Below are 24,927 nucleotides of genomic sequence, written 5' to 3'. Positions count from 1 at the left end.
GTGAAAATGCCTGTAATGTGGTGGATTTAAAGCAAACTACTTTTCCTCATTCCAATTCTAGGACCCCTGATAACACAGTGATGGGCACAATATAAGAATATGAATAAGAAACTGAATAACAATTGTATTACACTGTTCCTTTTAGTATGAAAATCATTTTTCCATGGATTTCTGGGAGAATTTCCATTTTCCCTTTCACTTCCCATTGCTTTCATTTGATGTGTAAATGAAGATCTGTCCCTAGAATCTAAAACATTTTTAGGTACATATCACTGTAGTATCTAGAGACCCAGTCCGACTCCCATTGAATACAATGACACTCTTTCAACTGACTTTAATAGGACCTGCCTTATTTTTTCAGGGCTCAGTTATGTGAGCCTAACTGCATGCTGAAGCAGAGAAGTGTAAGGAGCCCCCCTCCTCCTTTGCTAACTGCATTGCCAGACCCTGAGTGGGTGGAGAACTATCACCGGAAGACTGTTACTTCCCTTCCTACACATGAGGGCACAGAGCGAGTTTCCCTAAAGTTTCCCTAAAGTTTCCCTAAAGAACAAATTGTGTTGTACAGACAGACCAAAATGCAGTGTTCACCACCAGAAAGTCATAATTTACTACCAGTTGTCACACAATGGTATCTCACATAAGGCAGTTATTTCTTATCCTTATGATTGTCTAGTTTTGGTCTTTCTGTTGCACCTCTTGCTAGAATATCTATAATATTGCACCTCTTGCTAGAATATAATTATCCTCCCTCTGATTATTGAGATCACTCCAAAAACCTCAGTTCTTACACGATGAGCAGGAAAAATGAGATTAATATTTATTTCAGTGTCCATGTTAACTTCCGCTTCTGAGTACTGCTGTACATCATGTTTTCTGTGTATGTGTCTTGGAGGCCATGCTCCTGTGATTGCGGCCGCACAGGCAGATGCTGTGCCCACTGTCTTCAAGGGGGCTCCTCACAGAGACAAGAATCTGTCTATTTAGATCCAGTTGCGGCGTTTTGGCCATGGATTATAAGCTCTTTGGAAAAGGGCCTTTCTTCACATTTGTGTCTTGTACAGTACAATGGAGTAAGTAGCGTGTATTGTGACTGTTGGCCCTTTCTTCTTCAAATTCTGGTCCCTATGGTTATTCACTGTGGGTGTGCATCTGCTTTGAATGCCTGTATCTGAAAATGCTTCAATAACAGTGTCTGTTGGTCCACACCTGTACCCCGTGCCTTCTTGTGCTGCAAACTGAGGGCATAAGGGACAGCGTGAACTGTCTTTTTCTCCAGTATCTTTTCTGCCACTTGCAGTCTGTGGGTTGAACCCTCCTTTGTCCGTGTCTTCTAGATTCCTAGATCCATTTTTCCTGTAAAAAATTGTAAATAGTTAATTAGTTTTAATTCTTTGTAGTGTTTATAATTAGTGTTAATTGTCATAGTTTAGTTAATAGGCATTGGGTGTGGGGTCCCTCCAACATTTGGGGGCACTTATCCCCAAAGTTCCAGGCTCCAAGCCTTGCCTCAGGTGCCTTCAAGTCTTCCTGGTAAGCGACCTGTGCATGAGATGCCTTTTCTGCCTGGGGGAGTCACACATCCCATCAACATGTGACATCTGCTACTCCTTTCCCCCTGTACTAGGCAGACCTGGGAGTTCAGACTAATGGAGCTCTCCAGAACTCCAGAGCTCACCCGAGTCCTTCCTGCTCCCCACCTTGTTGACTGGATCCTCCGAGTAGTTCCCCTTCTAAAAAGAGGCACAGTGAAGGTAAGAAGAAGCACCCTCACAAGAAGACAGACAAAATGTCCCATAAATCTGCTAAAAAGAGGGCTGCTTCCTTCCTGACCCCCTGCAGGGCTAAATGAGACTCCACTTCCCAGAATTGGCGTGTCTGGAGCTCATGTGATCATGGGACAGCACTGCCTATACTGGGAGTGTCTAGTGCTCTGAAACTGTCCTCAAAAGCAGGTAAGGACTCTAAGGACTAATGGCCTTTTTCACCAGCAGTTCCACACTGCGCCAAGACAGCCATGCCTGTGCCTGCACCAACGGATCCAGTACCAAAGAGTCTTGTCAGAGCTCGGTATGCCCTTCTCAAAGATATGGCAATTTACACAGATCTGGAGTCACCAATCCTGTCAGACCTGGTGCTAGTGAGAGACATCACTGCACTGTTCATGTATCACTCACTGATCCCAAGCACTAGCGAACGTGTGGATACCCTGACACTGTCAGGGATCTATTCACCTGATTACACCTCTGTCCAAGCCATCAAAAGGTAGCCAGTACTGATGGCTTCACCCTTCGAGTTTGATGACTCTTATTCTGAAGAAGAGCAGGAGCCAGTACCTCTGGTTCCACCGATGGTCCATACTTTGCATGTCAACCCAGATGGGGCCTACAGAGCTATTTGGGGATCCCTACATTCATGGGAATCTTACGTAATGACAAAGGATCAATGGTACCCCCCATGGGATCTGCTCTTTATCACTATGATCCCACCCACCTGCCTTACTGGAGTGCATGGGATCCTTACTGTAGTCCTACACTTTGAACACCGTGGGTATTGCACTTATCAAAGAATACCAGTAGAAGAACTGCCCCTGGAGCAGGGAGAGGAATAAGAGGAGTCAGAGCAGCTAAAGCAGCTGGTACTGCCGAATCAGCTTAAGACCTCTTCTTCAAAAGCAGTTCCAAGAGCTGCCAAGGAGGATCACAGACACCCTCCAGAACCTGCTGGAGGACGTTCAGGATCCCCCACACAAGCTCCTGGTCATTCTCCAGTCGACAGCTCCCTCCAAAGTAGCACTCACTATTAATTAGGCCATTTTGGAGCCTACTAAAGACATTTGGCACACACAGGCCACCCTGACCCCGAAGGCGGCCAAAAAAGAAATACTTTATTCCTCTCTAATGGGTCAGACTATTTATTCTCTTTTCAAACCTGAACTTTCTGGTGGTATAAGAAATCATGGAGTGGACCAGACTACAGCAGCCAAAACCTACTCCTTTTGGTTAAGGATGCCAACAGATTAGATCTCTTTGGCAGAAAACCTTTTTGTCAGACAGACTACTTTTTGATATTGCAGACTACCAGCCATTTATGTCACCCTCGGCCCTTTTGGTGGTTCGCTTGCCTGTTTCCTTCCAATGTGATGATACCTAACTTTGAATACTTGGGTCCTGGATATCATCTCAAGTGTCTACACAGTAGATTCCTGTCTATTCCTTTCCTGTCCCTTTTCAGGGTCTCCTCTCATGAGAGGATTCTCAAACAGGAGGTAGACTATCTGATCCAGTTAGGGGATTCTTTGTGATCACAGATCACAATATCTAGCTTTAACTCAGCCCTCAAACAACAGTCCAGTCCTGCTTGGTTCTTTTAGGCCACATGGCATCACGTAAGTATGTGACCCCCCTTCACCAGGCTTCCCTGCACCGCCTTCAGGATTGGCTGAAGATATTCTGTGTTCCTAACAGAGATTCCTTGGACAAGAGAATCTCACTTCCAGCATAATAAAGATTTCAAGAAGGCAGACTTTAGCAAACTCAGGGACTTGGTTGGTAAGATCCCATGGGAACAAATCTAAGGGAAAAAGCAGTTCAAGAGAGTTGGCAGTTTTTCAGAGAGACACTATTAAGGGTACAAGAGCAAACTATCCCACTGTGCAGGAAGTATGGCAAGACACCACCCTGGCTTAACCAGAAGATCTTCAGTGATGTGAAACTAAACAGAGAGTCCTACAAAAAGTGGAAATTTGGTCAAATTACAAAGGATGAATATAAACAAATAACAGAAGTATGTAGGGACAAAATTAGAAAGGCCAAGGAACAAAGCGAGATTAAACTAGCTAGTTAGTAGCAATTGGACATCTAACTTAATGAATGTTGGTGAAAATGAGGTATGATCAGAGGCTAAAATAGGAAAGAAACAAGTTAAAAATTACTTAGACAAGTTAGATGTCTTTAAGTCACCAGGGCCTGATGAAATACATCTTAGAATACTCAAGGAGCTGACTGAGGAGATATCTGAGCCATTAGCAATTATCTTTGAGAAGTCATGGAAGACTGGAGAGATTCCAGAGGACTGGAAAGATCAATCATCTTAACTTCAGTACCCTGGAAAGATAATGGAACAAATAATTAAGCAATCAATTTGCAAACACCTTGAAGATAATAAGGAGATAAGCAGCAGTCATCATGGATTTGTCAAGAACAAATTGCTCCATCCACACATTTACCAGGCACTATTACCTGATTCTCTCAGTGGAGGATGCTTCCTTCGGTTCAGCAGTCCTCCAAACTGGGGTACAGAGCTCTTCCTCGCATCCCACCTACACACTGGAGTCATCCACAGTGAATCCTCATTGGGACCAGCATTCAAGAAAAAAGGGTTACTTACCTATCAGAAGCCTGCATCCCAAGAAAGGAGAAAAAATTCATAGGCAGGAGTTATAGACCAAGCTGGATGAGCAAGCATCTCAGAGAGGTGATTAAGAAAAAACAAAAAGCCTACAAGGAATGGAAGATGGGAGGGATTAGCAAGGAAAGCTACCTTATTGAGGTCAGAACATGTAGGGATAAAGTGAGAAAGGCCAAAAGCCATGTAGAGTTGGACCTTGCAAAGGGAATTAAAACCAATAGTAAACGGTTCTATAGCCTTATAAATAAGAAGAAAACAAAGAAAGAAGAAGTGGGACCGCTAAACACTGAAGCTGGAGTGGAGGTTAAGAATAATCTAGGCATGGCCCAATATCTAAACAAATAATTTGCCTCAATCTTTAATGAGGCTAATGAGGAGCTTAGGGATAATGGTAGGATGACAAATGGGAATGAGGAAATGGAGGTAGATAATGCCAAACCAACCTGATCTCCTTCTTTGAGAAAGTAACAGATTTTTAGATAAAGGAAACACAGTGGATCTAATTTACTTCGATTTCAGTAAGGCATTTGATCCGGTTCCACATGGGGAATTATTAGCTAAATTGGAAAAGATGGGGATCAATATGAAAATTGAAAGGTAAATAAGGAGCTGGTTAAAGGGGAGACTACAACGGGTCATACTGAAAGGTGAACTGTCAGGTTGGAAGGAGGTTACTAGTGGAGTTCCTCAGGGATTGGTTTTGGGACCAATCTTATTTAATCTTTTTATTACTGACCTTGGCACAAGAAGTGGGAATGTGCTAATAAAGTTTGCGGATGACACAAAGCTGGGAGGTATTGCCAATATAGAGAAGGAAGATCTGGATGACCTTGTAAACTGGAGTAATAATAATAGAATGAAATTTAATAGTGAAAAGTGCAAGGTCATGCATTTAGGGATTAATAACAAGAATTTTTGTTATAAGCTGGGGATGCATGAGTTGGAAGTAACAGAGGAGGAGAAGGACCTCAGAGTATTGTTTGATCACAGGATGACTATGAGCCACCAATGTGATACGGTTGTGAAAAAAGCTAATGTGGTCTTGGGATGCATCAGGCGAGGTATTTCCAGTAGAGATAAAGAGGTGTTAGTACTGTTATACAAGGCACTGGTGAGACCTCATCTGGCATATTGTGTGCAGTTCTGGTCTCCCATGTTTAAGAAGGATGAATTCAAACTGGAACAGGTACAGAGAAGGGCTACTAGGATGATCCGAGGAATGGAAAACCTGTCTTATGAAAGGAGACTCAAAGGTCTTGGCTTGTTTAGCCTAACCAAAAGAAGGCTGAGGGGAGATATGATTGCTCTCTATAAATATATCAGAGGGATAAATACCAGGGAGGGAGAGGAATTATTTAAGCTCAGTACCAATGTGGGCACAAGAACAAATGAATAAAACTGGCCATTAGGAAATTTAGATTTGAAATGAGACGAAAGTTTCTAACCATCAGAGGAGTGAAGTTCTGGAACAGCCTTCCAAGGGGAGCAGTGGAGGCAAAAGACATATCTGGCTTCAAGACTAAGCTTCATAAGTTTATGGAGGGGGTGGTATGATGGGATAGTCTAATTTTGGCAATTAATTGATCTTTAACTATTTGTGGTAAATATGCCCAGTGGCCTATGATGGGGTGGGATCTGAGTTACTACAGAGAATTCTTTCCTGGGTGTTTGGCTGGTGAGTCTTGTCCACATGCTCAGGGTTTAGCTGATCACCATATTTGGGGTTGGGAAGGAATTTTCCTCCAGGGCAGATTGGCAGAGGCCCTGAGGGGGTTTCGCCTTCCTCTGCAGCGTGGAGCAGGGTCACTTGCTGGAGGATTCTCTGCACCTCAAAGTCTTTAAACCAGGATTTGAGGACTTCAGTAGCTCAGACATAAGTTAGGGGGTTGATGCAGGAGTGGGTGGGTGAGATTCTGTGGCCTGCGTTGTGCAGGAGGTCAGACTAGACAATCATAATGGTCCCTTCTGATCTTAAAGTCTCTGATTCTATGATTCTGTAGTTACTGGAGTTCTTCGAGATGTGTGGCCCCTTCCTCTACCCTCCTTCCTCTCCGCTTCAGATCCTGACATGAATTGCGGTAAAAGTAGGAACTGGAAAAGCCTGCACTGCCCCTTCTGCCCTTTGTGTGCTGCACAAGGAGGCGCATGGTGTAGGTGTGGACCAATGGATGGTCAGACATGGCTGTTGAAGAATTTCCAGTCCCAGGCTCCCTAATCTTGTGCCATCCAGCCATCACATAAATTGGAGGAGCTGCTGCAATTTATACCTGTGGAAGACAGACATACTGGAGGTACACCACCCTCACCCCAATGTCCCCCTTCCTTCCCTAATGTCTCCTATGCTGGAGATGGTGGGAGTGAGTGGCTGGTGCAGGAGGCAGCCATGCTGCTTCTGGCAGCTTAATGCTACGAGAACGATTGCTGTATGTCAGGAGAATTCTCCACTAATCACCTCTGGCCAGAATGGTGTCCTGGAGATTCTTAGGGTTTCAAGATAGGTTCCTTTTTAATTTTTTTAAATACTTTTTGTAAATTTAAACAGAACATTATTCCTCGCAAGTTTTCTATCTGGCAACTGAAAATACCATCAGCAATTTTGCTTGTGTTTCACTGCTGGTAAGACCAAGGGCTTGACTATGTTTAGCTGCAATCACAGTCCAAAACTTAAAATTTCATTATGCATACTTTTTAATATCTAATTTACAGACTTTATGATAGGCCTGTTTGCTTTGTTATGTTACTGGCCTGTTGATCAATTACACTTCTCAATCTGACCGTATGTTATTCTCTGCTTAAACTTTGTTTCAGTGATCAAATAGTTGCATGGTGATCAGCTACTTGTACATATGCATTTATTTGGTTTCTACTGGTTTCTTAATGCAAACAGATTTGTATTTAGTGGAATTTCAAAGCTCAGTTTTCTTGCTACTGATAACAAACAAAGGTGTGTCTGGAATTTATGTCTAAGGCAAAGGGTAAGATCATTGCAGTTATTAAAAACATTACCTGTAACAGAATCTTAAACGTTTATTGCAAATACTGTAATCCTGCTATAGTCTCAGTGCAGTTTACAGATGAAGAAAAGCTGAGCTATAAATACTGTACTATTGAGAAGCAGACTAAGAAAGATTCCTCAGTTATTTTCTCTTTGTCCTGAAGGCAGCAACCTCATCTGGCTAAATTTGGAATTTAGCAGAAAGATTATCTGGATGAACCTCCTCTTTACATCAGGCAGACCCTCATTTTATCTAGTGAGGATTAGCACTAACTCCCCTTTGCACAGATAAATTATATTTCAAAAGGGTTGCTCCAACCTCCTAAATTATTAGGGCCGGTTTGGTGACTTAGAGGATTTTACTTTGTCTCCCTGCCATATTCTGACCTATCTGAAAGGGTATTTGCTTTACTTCTCTGGGCTGACTTCATAACAGCCTTGGGGTATATATTATGCTTCCCAACCTGTTGATGGATGGAGAACTGGGAAATAATATATCTAACCAGTGTATACTCAACTCTCTGTCTTCAAGGTAAGGCTAATCAGCTTTTTGTTGAAAACAGCAATCAGGGATTGCTTCATCTCTCTTCTTTATCTCTTAACTTCTTGGTCCCGGCTGTTTCTGTGCATCCATTGCCAGCAGAAGAATCTGACTTCCAGGATTATTAATATCATTTGGGCATTAGGCATTTGAACAGTGTTTTCTCCTTGCCTCAGTAATAGATTTGATGAAGTAGTTAGGACTCCCAACATCATGCTTGTGAAGGGTAGTGTTTCACTCCTGCACATTTCTAATGTTCCTCTCATCATCTGTCAGCCTCTCATGTTTGACTGTTTAAGAGCTATCATCTTTTCTGGTTCAGCTCCCACTCCTGATGGCTGCATATTTTAGCCACTGTCCTAGGTGAAGAGGACTGGACTCCTCCCTCCCCCTACCCCCAAACCTGCAGTATTGCTTTATAATCTCTGTGAATTTAGATTTATGTACATTTGTACATGCTTGATATAAATAAGGATTTTTTGGTCCAGACTTTTCTACTAATATTTCCACATTTCTGAGTAAAATATTTTCCATGGCCACATATGCTCTTATATGAATGCTGATAGTGCTCACTTTAAAAAAACAACAACAAAACTTGGAAGTTACTAGCGCTTTAGATCTTCAAAGCACCATATGAATATTAGTTAATTAATCAAATCCTCTGTGAGGTAGGATTTGTTATCCCCCTTTTACAGATGGAAAAATGAGGGAGAAGTGGCTTGCCCTTAGCCATGCAGGGAGTCCATGATAGAGCAGGGCTTGGTATTCAGGAATGTGTGGTACCCAGTGCCTCGGAGTGGCCTGAAGTCAAACTGTGGTTTGGGGAGGAGTTCCTCGGCAAGGGGGAGAAGGCGGTTTAATAAGTTCCAGGCAAGGATCTTCCCTGCACTGAAGAGGAGGACAGTACCTCTAGTTCCTGCACAAAGATTTGTCCCCTTTCTTGAATTTCTTCGCAGGTCTAGTTTTTGTCGAGGAGTTCGCAAAGTTTGTGCTGAAGCATTGTTCTACCACCTTTAGAAACCTCAGCTAGGATGACAGAACAAGGAGTAATGGTCTCAAGTTGCAGTGAGGGAGGTTTAGGTTGGATATTAGGAAAAACTTTTCTACTAGGAGGGTGGTGAAGCACTGGAACTGGTTACCTAGGGAGGTGGTGGAATCTCCTTCCTTAGAGGTTTTTAAGGTCAGACTTGACAAAGCCCTGTCTGGGATGATTTAATTGGGGATTGGTCCTGCTTTGAGCAGGGAGTTGGACTAGATGACCTCCTGAGGTCCCTTCCAATGCTGATATTCTGTGATTCTATGATGCCATCTGGGCCTGGTGTCTTGTGATTTTTTGTCTGGATAATGGCACGCCAGAACTTCCTCAGGAGATGGAGGATCAGCCAGGTATTCCATTGCTGAGCATTGTGGAATAGACTCGATGGTGTCTTCAAAGACCATGGATTCGCGGTTTGGTCGTCTCTCAAAGTGCTCCTTCCAGCGGTGTTTAATGACCACATAGTCCTTGAGGAGGATGGAGCCATCCTGGGAACATGAGGGGGTTGGGCCTTTGGAGATGGTTGAAAGAAGCTTCTCATTTCACCCTGGTCTACAAAACCCTGGACCTCAGAAACCTTCTCTTGCTACAACTTATTTTTGATGTCACATAGCCTCCTTTGGACTTTGGCTTTGAGCCGTGATAAGTCTCATGTTTTCGTTGGTTAGTGGAATCATTTTGCCAGTTACAGAATGCAATTCTTTTCTGTTGAATTAATGCTAGGATTTCATTGTTTTCATCAAAGCAGTCTTAGTACCGATGAGTGGAATATCCTATAGTTTCAGTACATGCACTGTGAATGGTATTTTTAAGGTGATCCCAGTGTTCTTGAATGTCAATTATATTCTTCAGGCAAATCAGAGAGTTTCTCAGACAGATATTGCTGGAACGTCTTGCAGCTGACTTGATCTTGAAGTGCTTTGATGTTATACCGCTTTTGCTTAGTTTTTGGGTGTTTGCGGTGTGGTGAAGCGAGCTGAGGCTACATGATTGATCTTACTCATGGATGATCTGTCCAACAGTGATCTGTACCTCTCATGGTTTGTGTTATACGGACATCGGAGTAATCTCGGGCTCTGATTATAACATAGTCAAGGAGGTGCCAGTGTTTGAACCGAAGATGTTTCCAGGTGGTCTTAAATTTGTTACTCTGCCTGAAGATGGTATTTGTGATGAGCAGGTTTACATTTCCCACCCTTTCTTTGCCTATTGTGCCACTCCAGAGTTAGGAGTCCTCTCCGACTCTGGCATTGATCCTCTTGGGAGATTTCAGTTTGTCTGCTTTAGGTGTAGCCATGAGGACTCCATCGAGAGCACTATAAAATTGCTCCTTGTTGTCTTCCTCATCATCAAGTGTTCGGGCGTACGCACTGGTGACTGTGACATATTGGTTGTTGCTGAGCTTGAGCCAAAGAGTCATGAGATGCTCATTGATCCCCACAGGAAGCTCCAAAAGCCGACTGGTGATCTTATTTTTGATGGCAAAGCTAATCCCATGAATGCATCTCTGTTCAGGTGGCTTTCCTTTCTAAAAGAAGGTACAGCCACCTCTATCCTCTTGTAATTGGCCTTCATCAGCCCAGGGCATCTCACTAAGAGTTGCAGTGTCAATGTTGAGTCTTGCCAGTTCACTGGCAGTTATGGCAATTCTTCTTTCTGGGCATTCACTGTGCTGAGAGTTCATAAGGGTGCGGACATTCCAGGTGGTGAAATTCATTGTCTTATAACTCTTGTTTTGGCCATAGAGTTGAATGATCCCACTAGATGCGGCCATCCAGTTGGAAAAGTGTGAGACAGCCTATGTTTGGGGCACTTTTTCTAGCCCCATTCCCATTTGGGGTGAGAAGAGGGAATCCTAAAAAGACCTGCTCAGTCACAGCCACTGCTGCCTGAAATGCATTTCTCTCTCATTGAAGCACAAGACGACCGTCACACAGCTGCCACCTGCGTGCAGATTTGTGACTAAAGACTGCCAGAAATCTCTGCTCCTGTCTTCACTGCCACTCCTTTCTTCCCCACTGCTGGTCTTTGTGTGGGTGTGAGCCCTTTGACAGAGGTCTGCACGTGAAATTTTTTAACATGGGGAGACCAGTGCTTTGGCGGTGACCACACGTGACTCAACAGGAGGAAAACCCTTACCCAGCGGCAAGGAGATTAAGGACAACCAGGAGTCTCCCTCCTGCTGCAGCCGTCATCCGCCTTCACAGCTGCAGAGTATTAAAAGGTCCTCTATATGTTCCTGATCCACCATTGGGATCTTATGAAGTTTGGACCACGGTTAGTCAGGAGCCTCACCTCAGAGCTGCTCACCAAAAGGGACGCTATCAGGAATATGAAAGCTCCAGACGATGTAGCTCCGAGGGTCTTTAGTACACGCAAGCTCACCACCACGACAAGGTTGTGGTCCATCAGAGAGGACCACAACTGACATGATCTTCCCGGCATGACAGATTCAGGAGAAGTGCAGAAAGCAACACCAGGAACTATTAATGGCATTCATCAATCTAACCAAGCCCTTTGACTCTGTCAATCGTGATGCTCTATGGGAGGTGCTGTGTAGGTTTGGCTGTCCACAGAAATTCATTTCCATCATCATACTACTCTATGATGGGATGACTGCCACCATTCTGAGACCGAACCATTCATCATTCACACTGGTGTCAAGCAAGGCTGTGTCATTGCTCCAACCCTCTTCTCCATTTACTTTGCCGTGATCCTGATTCTTATCCGTGACCACCTTCCTAATGGAGTCAGGATTGAGTATCGTATGGATGGTCAACTCCTCAATCTCTGACGTCTCCAAACAAAATCTAAGATCACAAGAATTAGCATCACTGACCTTCCGTATGCAGATAACTGTCATTCTCGCACACACAGAGCCTGCATACTACCCCCTAAACCTTTTTGCAGATGCCTATCATGCCTGGGTCTCTCTCTCAACATCAGGAAAACCAAGGTAGTCTACCAGCCCTCACCTGCACAAACTACTCTTCGTACTCCACAAATCATCATCACTGAAGAACCTCTGAAAAATGTGGACCATTTTCCATACCTTGGCAGCCACCTCTCCCGAACAGCCAACGCTGACCCAGAAGATGAATACAGGATCTGTTGTGCCAGCATGTCCTTTGGAAGACTACTTAACGAGTCTTCAATGATAGGGCTCTGCAAACAGGCACCAAGATCTTGGTTTACAAGGCAGTTGTCCCCCATCCTTCTCTGTGAGACCTGGGTAACCTACAGATGACATCTCAAGCGGCTGGAGTGGTTCCAACAGCGCTGCCTCAGGAGGGTTCTCAGGATCAGCTGGGAAGAGCGACGCACTAACATCAGTATTCTCTCTGCAGCCAACATCAGCAGTATAGAAGCGCAGGTCATGAAACACCAACTCTGCTGGGCTGGCCACTGTGTACGAATGCCTGACACTCGCCTCCCAAAGCAAGTACTCTTCTGTCAGTTAAGTCAGGGAAGAAGGGCTCGCGGAGGGCAGCGGAAGCGCTTCAAAAGTACATCTTAAAAAGGGAAGTATCAACCCAACAAACTGGGAGGACTCGGCGCAGAACAGAACACGGTTGCACCACACAATACTGATCTGGTGATACCTTCTTGCCAGACCAAGCCACAGCTCACTTTGAGGACAACAGACGTGCTCATGAGACAGAGACAAAGGAGGAAAAAAAGGGCACAACAGTCCAGCCAACAACTGTGTCTCCTCCAAGATTACACCTGTCGCTTCTGTGGGAAAATCTGCAGGGCACAAATTGGGCTCCTCAGACACTTAATAACCCACCAATGAACCCCCTTGGCAGACGACATCCTCGCATCGAGGGATAGCCAAAGATACCCAGTCCTGTGCTTATTTCTCTTCCGCACACATTGCCTTTCATTGAAATACATTGATTGAGCCTCTTAACTGATTATAGCTGGTCTAAGGGATTTAACTTTGTTTCCATGCTATCTTCTCACCCATCCAAAATAAGGCTTGTTTTACATTGGTGGCCAACCTAATTCAAACAGACATTTTGAGGATTTCATTAGGTAATGTTCAGCGCTTTGGTGTGTAGCAACAAGTATAGATCTAAAAGGCAGTATTTCCTAGTGGATAGCGCACAGGATGGCAACTCAGGAGATTTGGGTTCTATTCCCAGCTCTGCTGTGTGACGTTGGGCAAATCACCTTTCTTTTCTGGGCCTCAGTTTCCCCATCTGTAAAATGGAGATAGTGATATATAAGAGCTAGATGATGATATTATTATTTTATTAAGAATGCTGGAGAGTCACAGAAGTCAGAATTGAACATGCTGGGTGTCTGATTGGGGAGGTGAGAGTATCAGGTAAAAATATAAATATGTGTCAACAAATTTCACAAATTTGAACATTTAAAATAACATTTTAAATAAGCTATGTGTGCACTCACGCACATGCGTGTGTGGACATGAGTATTTAAAGAATCACATTTATCCTTAACTCAGTTTTAAGGTATTTAGTTCTTTTTGCCTCTGTATAAAGTAATTCTGCGCTAGTGATAGTGTTCTGGAGACCTGAATCGCAGTATTTAACATTACTGTCCAGTGTCATCCCTAAACTATCTGGGACAGATCTTCAGCTGCTGAAAATTGACGTCTCCATTGGCTCAGTGGAGCACCAGTGATTTATGGTAGGTGAGGATCTTGCCCTCAGTGTTTAAGTGGGTATTGACTTTGGTGCAGAAACACAATACTACTCTTATTCTTGAACTGTATACCTTAATTTTGAAGAAGCAAAAGGGTAAGATGCGTACAGAAAAGAACCAGAGTGAATTGCAAAGAAGAGAGCAGAAGTAAAGAGATAAATACACAGAAAGAAGAGACGGACTGAGAAGAGACTATACTATACAGGAGGTCGGAGAAGCTGATCTGGTGATACCTTCTTGCCTTAAACTTTATGACTCTATGAGACTTAGGAAGATTAAAAATGGACACACAGAGAAAAAGGAAAAAGCACAACAGCAGTGGTCCAAATGCATTTGGTAACTTGGTCACCCACCTGAGTTTTTGGATTATGCAGGCAGCTCTAATAACTCTTCCAGTTGTTGTCTTCTAACCAAATAAAAATAAAATTAAAACAGTATAAAGTGACAGAACAAGTTCTGAGGTCCTGTAGCTTAAGTTTGCAGAAGACTGGGTTTTGTTATTACGGATAAGATATTTGAACCAGATTCTCTTGTGGGTACCTGTCCCTGTGACAGCACAGAGGAACCAGAAAGCAGACCCATTTGGCCATATGGGAATTCACCTAGCATATTGAAGATGCAAGGCTGCCATGCCTGGCTCCTGCCTTCCTTCACTCCCCCCCTCCCCCCGCCCCCGCCCCCGCCCCATGCCCCCTGGAACTTGGACCTATGTTGTCATGTAGTGTAGGGTAGAACAGGCTGGGGTCATAAAGCTGCACAGGATCTGGCTCTTTGACCATAGATTCAATATGGACCAAAACTTTATTATTATTCATTGATATTAATATAATAGTACCACCTAAAGGCCAAACAGGCTTGGACCCCCATTGTGCTAGACCAACGGTTCTCAAACTATGGGTAATGCCCATAAAGTGGGTCATAACCCTGTATTAATGGGGTGGCCAGGGCTGGTGTAAGATTTGCTGGGGTCTGGAGCCAAAGCCTGAGCTCCACCGCCTGGGGTCGAAGCCAAAGCCTGAGCCTCCTTTTCCAAGGCCGAAGCCCCCACCCGAGGTAGCAGGGCTCGCGCTTCGGCTTTGCGCCCCTCCCCCCCCCCTCACACACACACACATACACACACCCCGCACACAAAGCTCAGGCTTTGGTTACCCCTCCTGGGGTTGTGTAGAAACTTTTGTTGTCAGAAGGGAGTTGCAGTGCAATGAAGTTTGAGAACCCCTGGGCTAGACACTGTACAAACAATCTCTGCCCCTAAGAGCTTTCAACCTAACAAAATAGACATAACAGGTGGATGAGAAGAACAAGCCGGCTGGGGAAACAAACATAATTGGATGTGCACAGTTCTTCGTCAACTCAAATACTGTAGATGCTGTGACAGAATTGGAGCTGCTCTGTAATAATTTATGAATACTGTATATTGACCTAGTTATTGGGATGGTCACTATAAGAATATTAGAGACAAAGTAAGTGAAGTAATATCTTTTATTGGTCCAAGAGACTGAGTCACAGGGACACTGGGATATCTGAAGAAGTTAGGCCTGCCTAGATTACCATCAGGGATGGTAAGGCTTTAGGTAAGGCAGACATGCATGTCACCTATTTTAACATTCTTTTTCTCTAAGTGCTTTGTTCCCACAGTTTAAAATAAACAATAATTTTGTGTTGAGGACTGTTTTGTCACAAATTCGCACTAGTCACACATTCCTAAAGGGAAGAACTGCAGGTGCCAGAACTCACTCTGACCCGCTCAGTAACCACAACTGACACACTGGATATTATAGCCCAGAGTTTGGTCTAAGAGTGGGAGAACTATGGAATTGCACCACAGGCTAGCTAACCTTGTAACTGTGACAGATACATAGCTAGAAAAATACGGACACAAAACAGATATTTGCCTCTGATTACAGCTCAGGCCCTGCACAATTCAATCATTCACTTAACTGCTGCTCACTTCTTATTCTACACACAGACCAGGAACAGCAGTGGCTCATCAACATCATTTTGGACCTTTGTGGGTTTTTTTCATAAAACTAGTGATGTTCTTGCACTGCATTTGTTGTGAATGGAGAATCATTTACTTTATTACAAGTGAACTATTTTTTTGCCTGGAAATAACAAATTACACTTGGGCAAACATTTCATATACCAGACCAAATCTAACTAGCGTTTCTTTTGTCTGCAGATGACTTAATTGCCTAATAGCCTATTGTAGTCTTTGCTCTTGTCAGTGTAGTTGAGAGCGGCCATTCCAAGTTGGCAACATCAAGCACAGGAAAGAGACAAGTTATTACCATAAATGGGGGAAGCTCTTGGGGTTTCATGTTCAGTGCATGAATTTCATTGTTCGTGATTGTCCTGTGTCCTTCAGATTACTTAATGCACTATGTTATATTCCTAGCCTCACTCTGTACTATGGTCTGTATGAGTAAAATTGTTGAGTTTCAAAGTGTGTAAAGCACTATGCTCTCTCAGATTGGGACTGAAGGTAGAGAGTTCGTCCTGTATCCAAAAGTACCAGTTGCTGGTTAGTGGTCAGCTTTGAGAATCTTCTTGGAAAATCCCTCTGCAGTACCACTACACTCAGACTCCTCTAAGCACTTACACAGTGGAGAACCAACTAGGGAAACAACCTGAGTTTGGAAGGAAGTGTAACGTTGCACAAGTTAAAAAAGACAAGCAAACAAACTTGGCAATTGCTATGATTCTAAATCAGTTAATAAAATGTATATTTCTTTACTCCCAACTGTAAAAAAGGGATTCGTAGCATTTAGATTTAAAGACTATTACTTAAGGACTTCTTTTGTGCTTTGTGTGCAGGTATATGTCTCGAGTCCATGGTATGCATCCAAAAGAGACCACACGTCAGTTGAGCTTAGCAGTGAAGGATGGTCTTATTGTTGAAACCCTGACCGTGGGATGTAAGGGATCAAAAGCTGGTATTGAACAAGAAGGATACTGGTTGCCAGGAGATGAGATTGTGAGTATAATATCTAGAAGAAATTAAATCATGTTTCCTGGTATGTTGACATGGAGCCTATTTGAATTTCCATTAACAGTTATTTATAGATGATCTATTGATGTCACTTGTGAACAATGAAATAATGTTTCACAAGCACAGTTTTACTGTTTAAATCTTGCACTGAAAATATATATATTTTTTAAAGTCCTCCCTGTTCCATAGAAATCCTGCCTTGTAGGGCTCTGCATCTGCCGCCATGGAACACTGTCTGTGGCTTTACACAGGTTTGCTCATTTACTCCCTCTGTGGCATAACTTCACCTCTCCTATGGTCATATGTGAAGATTTTCAACACAAACCTTACTGGTGTCACTTTGACTCCTCTGACATCTTCAGAGATCCAGAGTGATCTTTAAAGGAATATATCTTGTTAAAAGATTGTATTTTAAAAGGAGAGTGTTGATTTGAGGGTGTTTGAATCTGAGGGGAAAAAATTAGCTCTTTTCAGGGAGAAATTTTATTTATATACCCCCAAGCCAACCCCCAAAATAATGCAACAATAACAAAATCTGTGTTATACCAGATGTCTGGAAACAGTCTGGAAATCTATCGTGGTATACTTTTTTAGCTATAAGCCTCCAAAAATTGGTTCAGGAAATGTATACGGTGACTAACTCTAATTAATCAGGTTGAAAGACTAGCTTGGCTGTTCATAATATTTCTAAATTCCTGCCTAAAAATTGCTGTGTTTTTAAAGAGAGGATGGTAAATATGTAGCTGAAAAATGTGAGATACATGCTGTTGTTAACTGTTATTCTGGATACCTTTCTTTTTATTTCTTAGAAATGAAGTAGCTATAAAAAATAACAAAAGTCTCACAATGGCCACTGTCTTCATGGTTCATTCAAACAATTCTGGTACTTCTGCTACTTCAGTAGCAACAACTAATTAACAAAAACTGGACCCAGTCATGCAAGCCCCCTTGTGCAAACTCATAACAGGTCATTGGAATTTCATACAAATGCTCTATCTTCACTGCAGAGTTAAGGCAAGTTATCTACACTTGAGTTAGTCAAATGAGAGTGGCCACCCTGCAAAATAACACTGGGGCTTTGGCTACACTTGCATTTCAAAGCGCTGCCGCGGCAGCGCTTTGAAGCGCTAAGTGTAGTCAAAGCGCCAGCGCTGGGAGAGAGCTCTCCCAGCGCTGTCCGTACTCCACCTCCCTGTGGGGAATAACGGACAGCGCTGGGAGCGCGGCTCCCAGCGCTGGGGCTTTGACTACACTGGCGCTTTGTAGCGCCGCAATTTGCAGCGCTGCAGAGGGTGTGTTTTCACACCCTGCTGCAGCGCTGCAAATTTGTAAGTGTAGCCAAGCCCTGGAACTGGCCAAAGTGATTGGATTAGTAGCACAGAGTGTTTGTGTTTACAGCTGATGGGTTGTGCTAATGTAGCTTATATCTCCTGACAGGTCAGCCAACGTGAGTTAAGGCTTTTGTGTGTGGATGGGACTTGAATTAAGGGCAACGAGCAAGTTAACTCAGCAGTAAAGATAAGCCCTACACAGGGCTTGTAGAAGCTATGTTGGCATGAAATGGAGCTACTGTATATATGTTGGAAGAATTATATACAAACAGAGCCATATTGATTTCTGTTCCAGACAAACAGAAATGTGTTAGCTGCAGATCCTGTAAATGGCTTAACATGCTAAACTCCACTGACCTCACTAGAAACTGAGGGCAATCAGTCCTTGCAGTATCAGACGGTAAGAGTATGTCTGCACTGCGATAGACTCACAGGACAGCTGCAGCTGACCCAGTCATTTGAGTCAGGCTCATGGGGCTTGGATTGTGGAGTGCTAAAATTGCAGGGTAGACATTTGGGCTTGGTCTGGAGTCCAGGCTCTGATACCCTTCCCCCTCGCAGACTCGCAGATCCCAGACTCCAGACAGAGCCCAAACATCTACACGGCAATTTTATAGCTTCACAGCCCAAGCCCTGTGCGCGTAAGTCAGCTATCCCAGGCTCTGAGACTTGGTGCCACGGGCTTTTTATTGCAGTCTAAACATATCTTTAGAAACTGATGGAAAACTTGTTGAAGTCAGTATGCATCACACCCAGTCAGTAAAAAAAAATTGTTTCAAGGGGTTAACAAAGAAAACTCACTCCCAGATATAAAAAATTGCTTTATATGTCTTTTAGCCATTCTATTTTACAAACTTTAGGCCTAAATTTAGACACCTAAATCTATTTGAAAGCACAAATAAATGTTCTGAGCTTCAGAGATGCTAAGCACCCACACCTCCCTCTTCTATAGGTGCCTAACCATGGATAGATGTGCCTAACCTGAGGCAACCAGGTTAGAGTATGTTGGCCTTAGTGCATAATGTGGACTGATCACTTTTCAAGTTAAAAATAATAGTAATAATAAGAAAACAAATCATACAGATTATGTAACAGCTACTATGCATGGACAAAAGGTTTTGTTTGATAACCTACAGTATTAGTTTGCTTATCTGTATCAACCTAATTGCTTTATTGGGTAGACTGACATAAACTCTGGTAAAACTCTTCCTAATAATGTTATGTCAATGATTGGGTTATTCTGTGAAAAGGTTAAATTCTATCTTACAGTGCTTGAAGGTTCTATCATAGATCAGTGGTTCACAACTTCAAGGGTACTCTATGAAGTTTTATGAAGCTGTGTTAATATGACACTTTAAGCAAACTTCAGTGCATTTAGAAACACTGTACAAAGACCTGAAATAGAACTGCCAAGATGCATGGAGGGGTTGTGGTTATGGGGAGGCTCTTGCTTCACAGGTGACCTTTTTGTGGTAATGCTTAAAAAAAGAAATAAAAATAACTTTTATTAAAATGACTCTAGTGTTCTGAAAAACTGACAAGAACAAGGAAATTCAGATTTAAACATCAATGAAAAATGTTCTCTCTCACATATATAAATTTATTTAAGATCCCACATCAATAACAAAGCATGACTCAGTGGACAACATTTCTAAAAGTTGGTACTTACAACAAATTAATCATGTGAAAGGGGTAATTGCACTTGTAATGCTTTGGTATGTCCAATTACCCATTTTGCTTGCTTGCTCTGGGCATCGACGCAAAAGGTGTGGATCTAACATAGCAGCTTTTTCAAAATGCATCCTCATATTACACATAAATACAGTTGTAAACAAAATAGTTGATAATCATTTCCTCATTTACTTATTTGCCAGGATCTTAGTTCAGAATTCTGGATTTCCACTGCTACAGTTGATGGCACTAATGCCTAACTGAGTGTAGCACCTTGCCTTGTTTTAGGCTCCAGTGTTATCATGACCTTTTGCAGAAGAAATGTGGAACTCTAAACTCAGGTAATAGTAGTTTACAGTTCACCACTAAAACATTATTTCTCTTCTTAACACAAGTGCCTGGTAAGTAATATCATGTACTCTTCTCAGTGCTAGCCACAACAGGCAGTGTTAAGAGTAGCAGTAACACATAATATACATATAATAATACTTTCCTACATCACAGTGGTGTTGAGGATTATTTAGTTAAAATGCTCTGAAGTCCCCAAATGAAAAGTGCCATATAAATGCAAAGCAAGCACCTTATTTGTTATTAACAAGACTGAGTTTTCTTGGTTTTGTTGATTTAGGAAACATTTTGACAGTTTAAATCCTTAACGATAGTAGTTCCACTGATTTGGTTATTGTTAATGGATAACACAATATGGAAACACAATTCTTGGCCAAAAAGAATTAACTATCAAATGTTAATTTAGTTAGGCAGTATACTTCGTTCGTATCCTGAAAAGATAGTGGTCTGGATCATCCCTGATGTATCGCATTGAACTCAATAGAATTACACTAGAAATACATTTTGCTCTGTGATTCTAGATACGGTTCTTAAAAATGATGTGCCACACTCCTTTTACTGAAGATTTAAAGCAGTTAATAAAAGTCATACACAGTTTGTAAATTTTCTACAAATGGTTTTCATAGAGGCCAATTTTATTGCTTTAAATTTTAACTCTTTTCTACAGGGTTAACGAGCCGTAAGACCAAATTGGCTCATAGAGAGGGATTCTCTATTAAAAAATAAATTTACATTTCTTGTTAAAGACAAATAATACTATTCTTACCTTAAAATGGAGATGTGTTATTGGAAAAGGTCTGGTTTGTGCACTTGCCTGGCAACTGCAGCTCAGTTCACACCACTGCAGGGGTTTGAAGTTGTGTAGTGGCCAAATTCTCTGGTAGTGTAACTAGGGGAGGCCCCACAACGGATTGTAGTGCTTTGTGCCATTTCACTGCTGTGCAGACAGTGGAGACAGGAAGAAGGCAATGTTCTTGAAATGTCACTCTTTTTTATACAGGGGACTGGCTGGCTGATTGTGCTCAGTTAATTGCTGCCTCCAGCAGATGGAGACAGCTCTCTTGGCTGGCTAAGCCTGTTTTTTCTGGTCCTCTTTTCTCAGAAATTGATACCTGCAAGAGTGACATGGCAAGAAATCATTTTGTCCTTTTCAGACCTCTCGCCACACCTCCAGACCACTTCCTCTCACACCTTTTCCTTCTTGTCAGTGTGTGTTAGTTTAGTGGAGAGTGCTTTTGGAGGGGAAGCAGCTCGCTAGCCGCAGTGTTTCAAGCATACAATAGTAAACTGAAAACCATGAGATTTTCCTCATGCATTCAGTCTTGCTAACTCACTTCTGGGCTTTTCTGACATTTGAAATAATTATTTGAAATCATATATTTGTATCTGGAAAATAATGTTACTTATTCAAAGGGACTTCAGATAACTTTCAGTCTCGGGTAAGCCAGGACAAAATCAATTTCTTTAATCTCCCTCTGCTTTCTTTACCATCACTTTCACAGATGCTATGACTAATTGCTGTAGCATTGTCAAAAGCCCTGAGATTTTCAAGGCAATTCTGAGAGTCTGAGGTAACCCCAAAAAGATTGATCATTAGGCCAAATGCATGAGGCTAAGGTAGTATGATTTCTTGCTATGTCAAACTTGCAGGGATCAATTTCTGAGAAAAGAGGACTCTAGTTGTGACCTGTTTTAAATGGCCGTGGATGAAGCAGAGACCATCCTACTTGCCAAGCCTATAGGAACTGCTTCAAGTTTTCGCAGTGAGCCGGCACTGGCACTTCAAGCCTTCCTGTTGGACAGGCTGTAGCAGCCTGCACCTCCACTAATGTGCAAGTAATTCTCGTTACTGCTCTCTCCAGAAAGGGGCAGAATGGGATTGAGCCTGTTGTTCAGCAGGATGCAGTCTTCTTTAGACTCTCTTTCCTGATGCTAGATTGTAACTAGACTTCCCTCCACTTTGGGGCCAAGTTTAGTTCTCAGCTAAGTACAATGGTCCTTTTGGAGCTTAAATAGAGAAAGTGAAAGCATAAGCCAACTCTTTGATTCAGGCAACCTTGGTTGTAGCGTGGGTGTGCTTTCAGTTGCATGTGCCTCACTACCTTACTGACATGTCTAGAACTATTGCTGTAGGCATGTTCTTATTCTCGTTTTGGCTTCTTAGCCATTGGTCTCACTGGATGGTGGCAGCATGGGACAGGATCTTTTCTGGGGGTACAGTGTGTCAAGTGGCTGCTATCTGGTGGGTTGAAAGGAATTTCCTGTTTCTCTAAGCCATCTCTGTTCTCTGGAATCTGAAGTCTTGGATGGGAATGGCTGATCTGAAGCCAGATCTAATCATGGAAATGGTATCTGCAGCAGTCAGCTTGTGGTGGAAACTTTCCATATGGCCTCCCAGTTAAATGGGAAAGTAGAGATGTTCTTCGTATTTGGTGACTTGGTAACTTGAAGTGTGGATGCTCTCACTCACTCTTGGAACCTCAACTTAGCATGTATCTTTCACCTTTTCCTGCTTGGCGAAGCCTTTCAGAAAACTATGAAGTTCAGGCCAAGTGTCAAGTGAAGTTCAAGCCGAGAGGTCTAGGCTTCTGGAGCTGTTGAATCTCCCTTTAGATCACTCTCTGTCTTTCCATCATGTAAGACCTTCCGGATTAATTTACTAGAGGGATCTCAACCACATAAGTCTAGTGTACCTGAAGAGAAAGAGATTTCCCAAGTGGGTGATTTCCATGTTGTTGCAAATGCTGAACCCAAAGCATTTTCATGGACCTGTGTCAGGACAGGAAGTTAAATCCTTTTAGATGTGACATTCCTGACCTAAATGCTTTTGAGGATGGGCTGGTTAAAGGCTTGAACACCAGCTCCTAGAATATCCAAGCATCAGTCATTTTGACCTAAAGAAGCACGGTAGAACTCTGTGAATTCCTACCTGATGGGTGAGATATTTTAGAATTGCTGATACAGTAAAGCCAAGACCCACTCCCTTTTAGGCATGCAGGACCTTAGCATGGAGCTAACCACATACACAAGTGCTCCTCCTGAACCCATGAGAGGGGTCTCAAGGAAAGCCTTCAACATTAAAACTGCCTTTCCAGCGGCCATCCATTCTTCCAGTAAAGTGGAGGAATATTGAGACCTCCCGTGCAGGGATCCTCATCACAATATAGTACAGTAAAAAGAAAGCCTATTCTCCATTTCCTTTCCAGATTATTTCCCCTTTCCATTTGGTTCCAGAGTGTTTCATTTCCTTATTGTGTCCATTCCCACAACATAGGAAAGAAAGTTCCTGCACACAATCACAACAGCCTCTAAAGTTTCAGTGCCGTGTTGGACTTGAGACTGTGTGAAGGAAGCACACACTGCTGGGAAGTTCTATCATGAATCGTTCTAGAACATCCATCTCTACCCCTTCAGCTAACAGAGGAGGTGTTTTCTCTGTAAAACTGTGTAAGACATCTCCTCAAGTATCTTTACTGCTTTTCTTAGCTTTGGAAACTCTGCTTTTAGTAGGTCAATCCTGCATGTTGTAATTTGTTAGTGTCTCATTTCTTCTTGAAAATTGGAAATTGAAAATTCTGTCTGTCTTGGAGTTGGAGTCTGGTGTTGGAGTTCTCATATCCCATGGGTTGTCTGTGCTGGTTTGAGGGACTTTGGGAAATGATAGTTACGTGCTGATTTGAGAATAGATTTTTCACACTGGTGCATAAGGGTGTAACCAGGTGACTTTGGTTGACATTAATGACTGTTACATGGCTCTGCCATTTATGTACTTGTTCTGAAAATGAGCATCTTGGTTTCTTCCTTTTCCTCTGTGCCAGTCCAGATACCTTACTCTGTTTTTACTATGTTTGTGGAGCTGTGACTCCATACATTTCTGGGAGTGATGTATCTTAATATAATATTATGCTAGAGGCTGGGTGAAACCTTACTGAAGCTGGTGGGTGTAACAGCTACCCTTGATTCAGGATAAATATAAAAAGTAGGGCTGTCGATCATTTGCAATTAACTCAAAAAATTAATCACAGCTTTAATCGCACTGTTAAATAATAGAATACCAATTGAAATTTATTAAATATTTTGGATGTTTTTCTACATTTTCAAATATATCAATTTCAGTTACAACACAGAATACAAAGTGTACAGTGCTCACTTTATATTATTTTTATTACAAATATTTGCACTGTAAAAATTATAAAATATAGTGTTTTTCAGATCACCTCATACAAGCACTGTAGTACAATCTCTTTATTGTGAAAGTGCAACTTACAATGTATATATTTTTTTTGTTACATAACTGCACTCAAAAACAAAACAATGTAAAACGTTAGAGCCTACAAGTCCACTCAGTCCTACTTCTTGTTCAGCTAATCGCTAAGACAAATAAGTTTATTTACATTTACGGGAGAGAATGCTGCCCGCTTCTTATTTACAGTGTCACCTGAAAGTGAGAACTGGTGTTCGCATGACACTTCTGTAGCCGGCATTGCAAGGTATTTACATGCCAGATATGCTAAACATTTGTATGCCTCTTCATGCTTTGGCCAATATTCCGGAGGACATGCTTCAATGCTGATGAAGTGCATTAAAAAATGTGTTAATTAAATTTGTGACTGAACTCCTTGGGGGAGACTTGTATGTCTCCTGCTCTGTGTTACTCGTTTTCTGCCATATATGTCATGTTATAGCAGTCTCGGATGATGACCCAGCATGTTGTTCATTTTAACAACACTTTCACTGCAGATTTGACAAAATGCAAAGAAGGTACTAATGTGAGATTTCTAAAGATAGCTACAGCACTCAACCCAAGATTTAAGAATCTGAAGTGCCTTCCAAAGTCTGAGAGAGACGAGGTGTGGAGTATACTTTCAGAAGTCTTAAAAGAGCAACATTCCGATGCAGAAACTACCCAAACCACCAAAAAAGAAAATCAAC

General features: G+C 42.4%; 1 protein-coding gene across 4 annotated transcripts in view; it reads left to right on the top strand.

Annotated features, from left to right (window-relative positions):
- The window catches only part of ZMYND11 (zinc finger MYND-type containing 11), a 153,375-nt gene that overhangs the window by 89,053 nt on the left and 39,395 nt on the right, over positions 1-24,927 (top strand). For all 4 annotated transcript variants that reach the window (XM_045004381.1, XM_045004382.1, XM_045004383.1 and 1 more), the window contains one exon: positions 16,471-16,630. In XM_045004381.1, coding sequence (XP_044860316.1) covers positions 16,471-16,630 — 160 coding nt within the window. The remainder of the gene's footprint in view (positions 1-16,470; positions 16,631-24,927) is intronic.

This window comes from Mauremys mutica, chromosome 2 (genome assembly GCF_020497125.1).
Source record: "Mauremys mutica isolate MM-2020 ecotype Southern chromosome 2, ASM2049712v1, whole genome shotgun sequence".
NCBI classification, from domain to species: domain Eukaryota; kingdom Metazoa; phylum Chordata; order Testudines; family Geoemydidae; genus Mauremys; species Mauremys mutica.
This window is presented reverse-complemented; position numbering and strand designations above follow the sequence as displayed.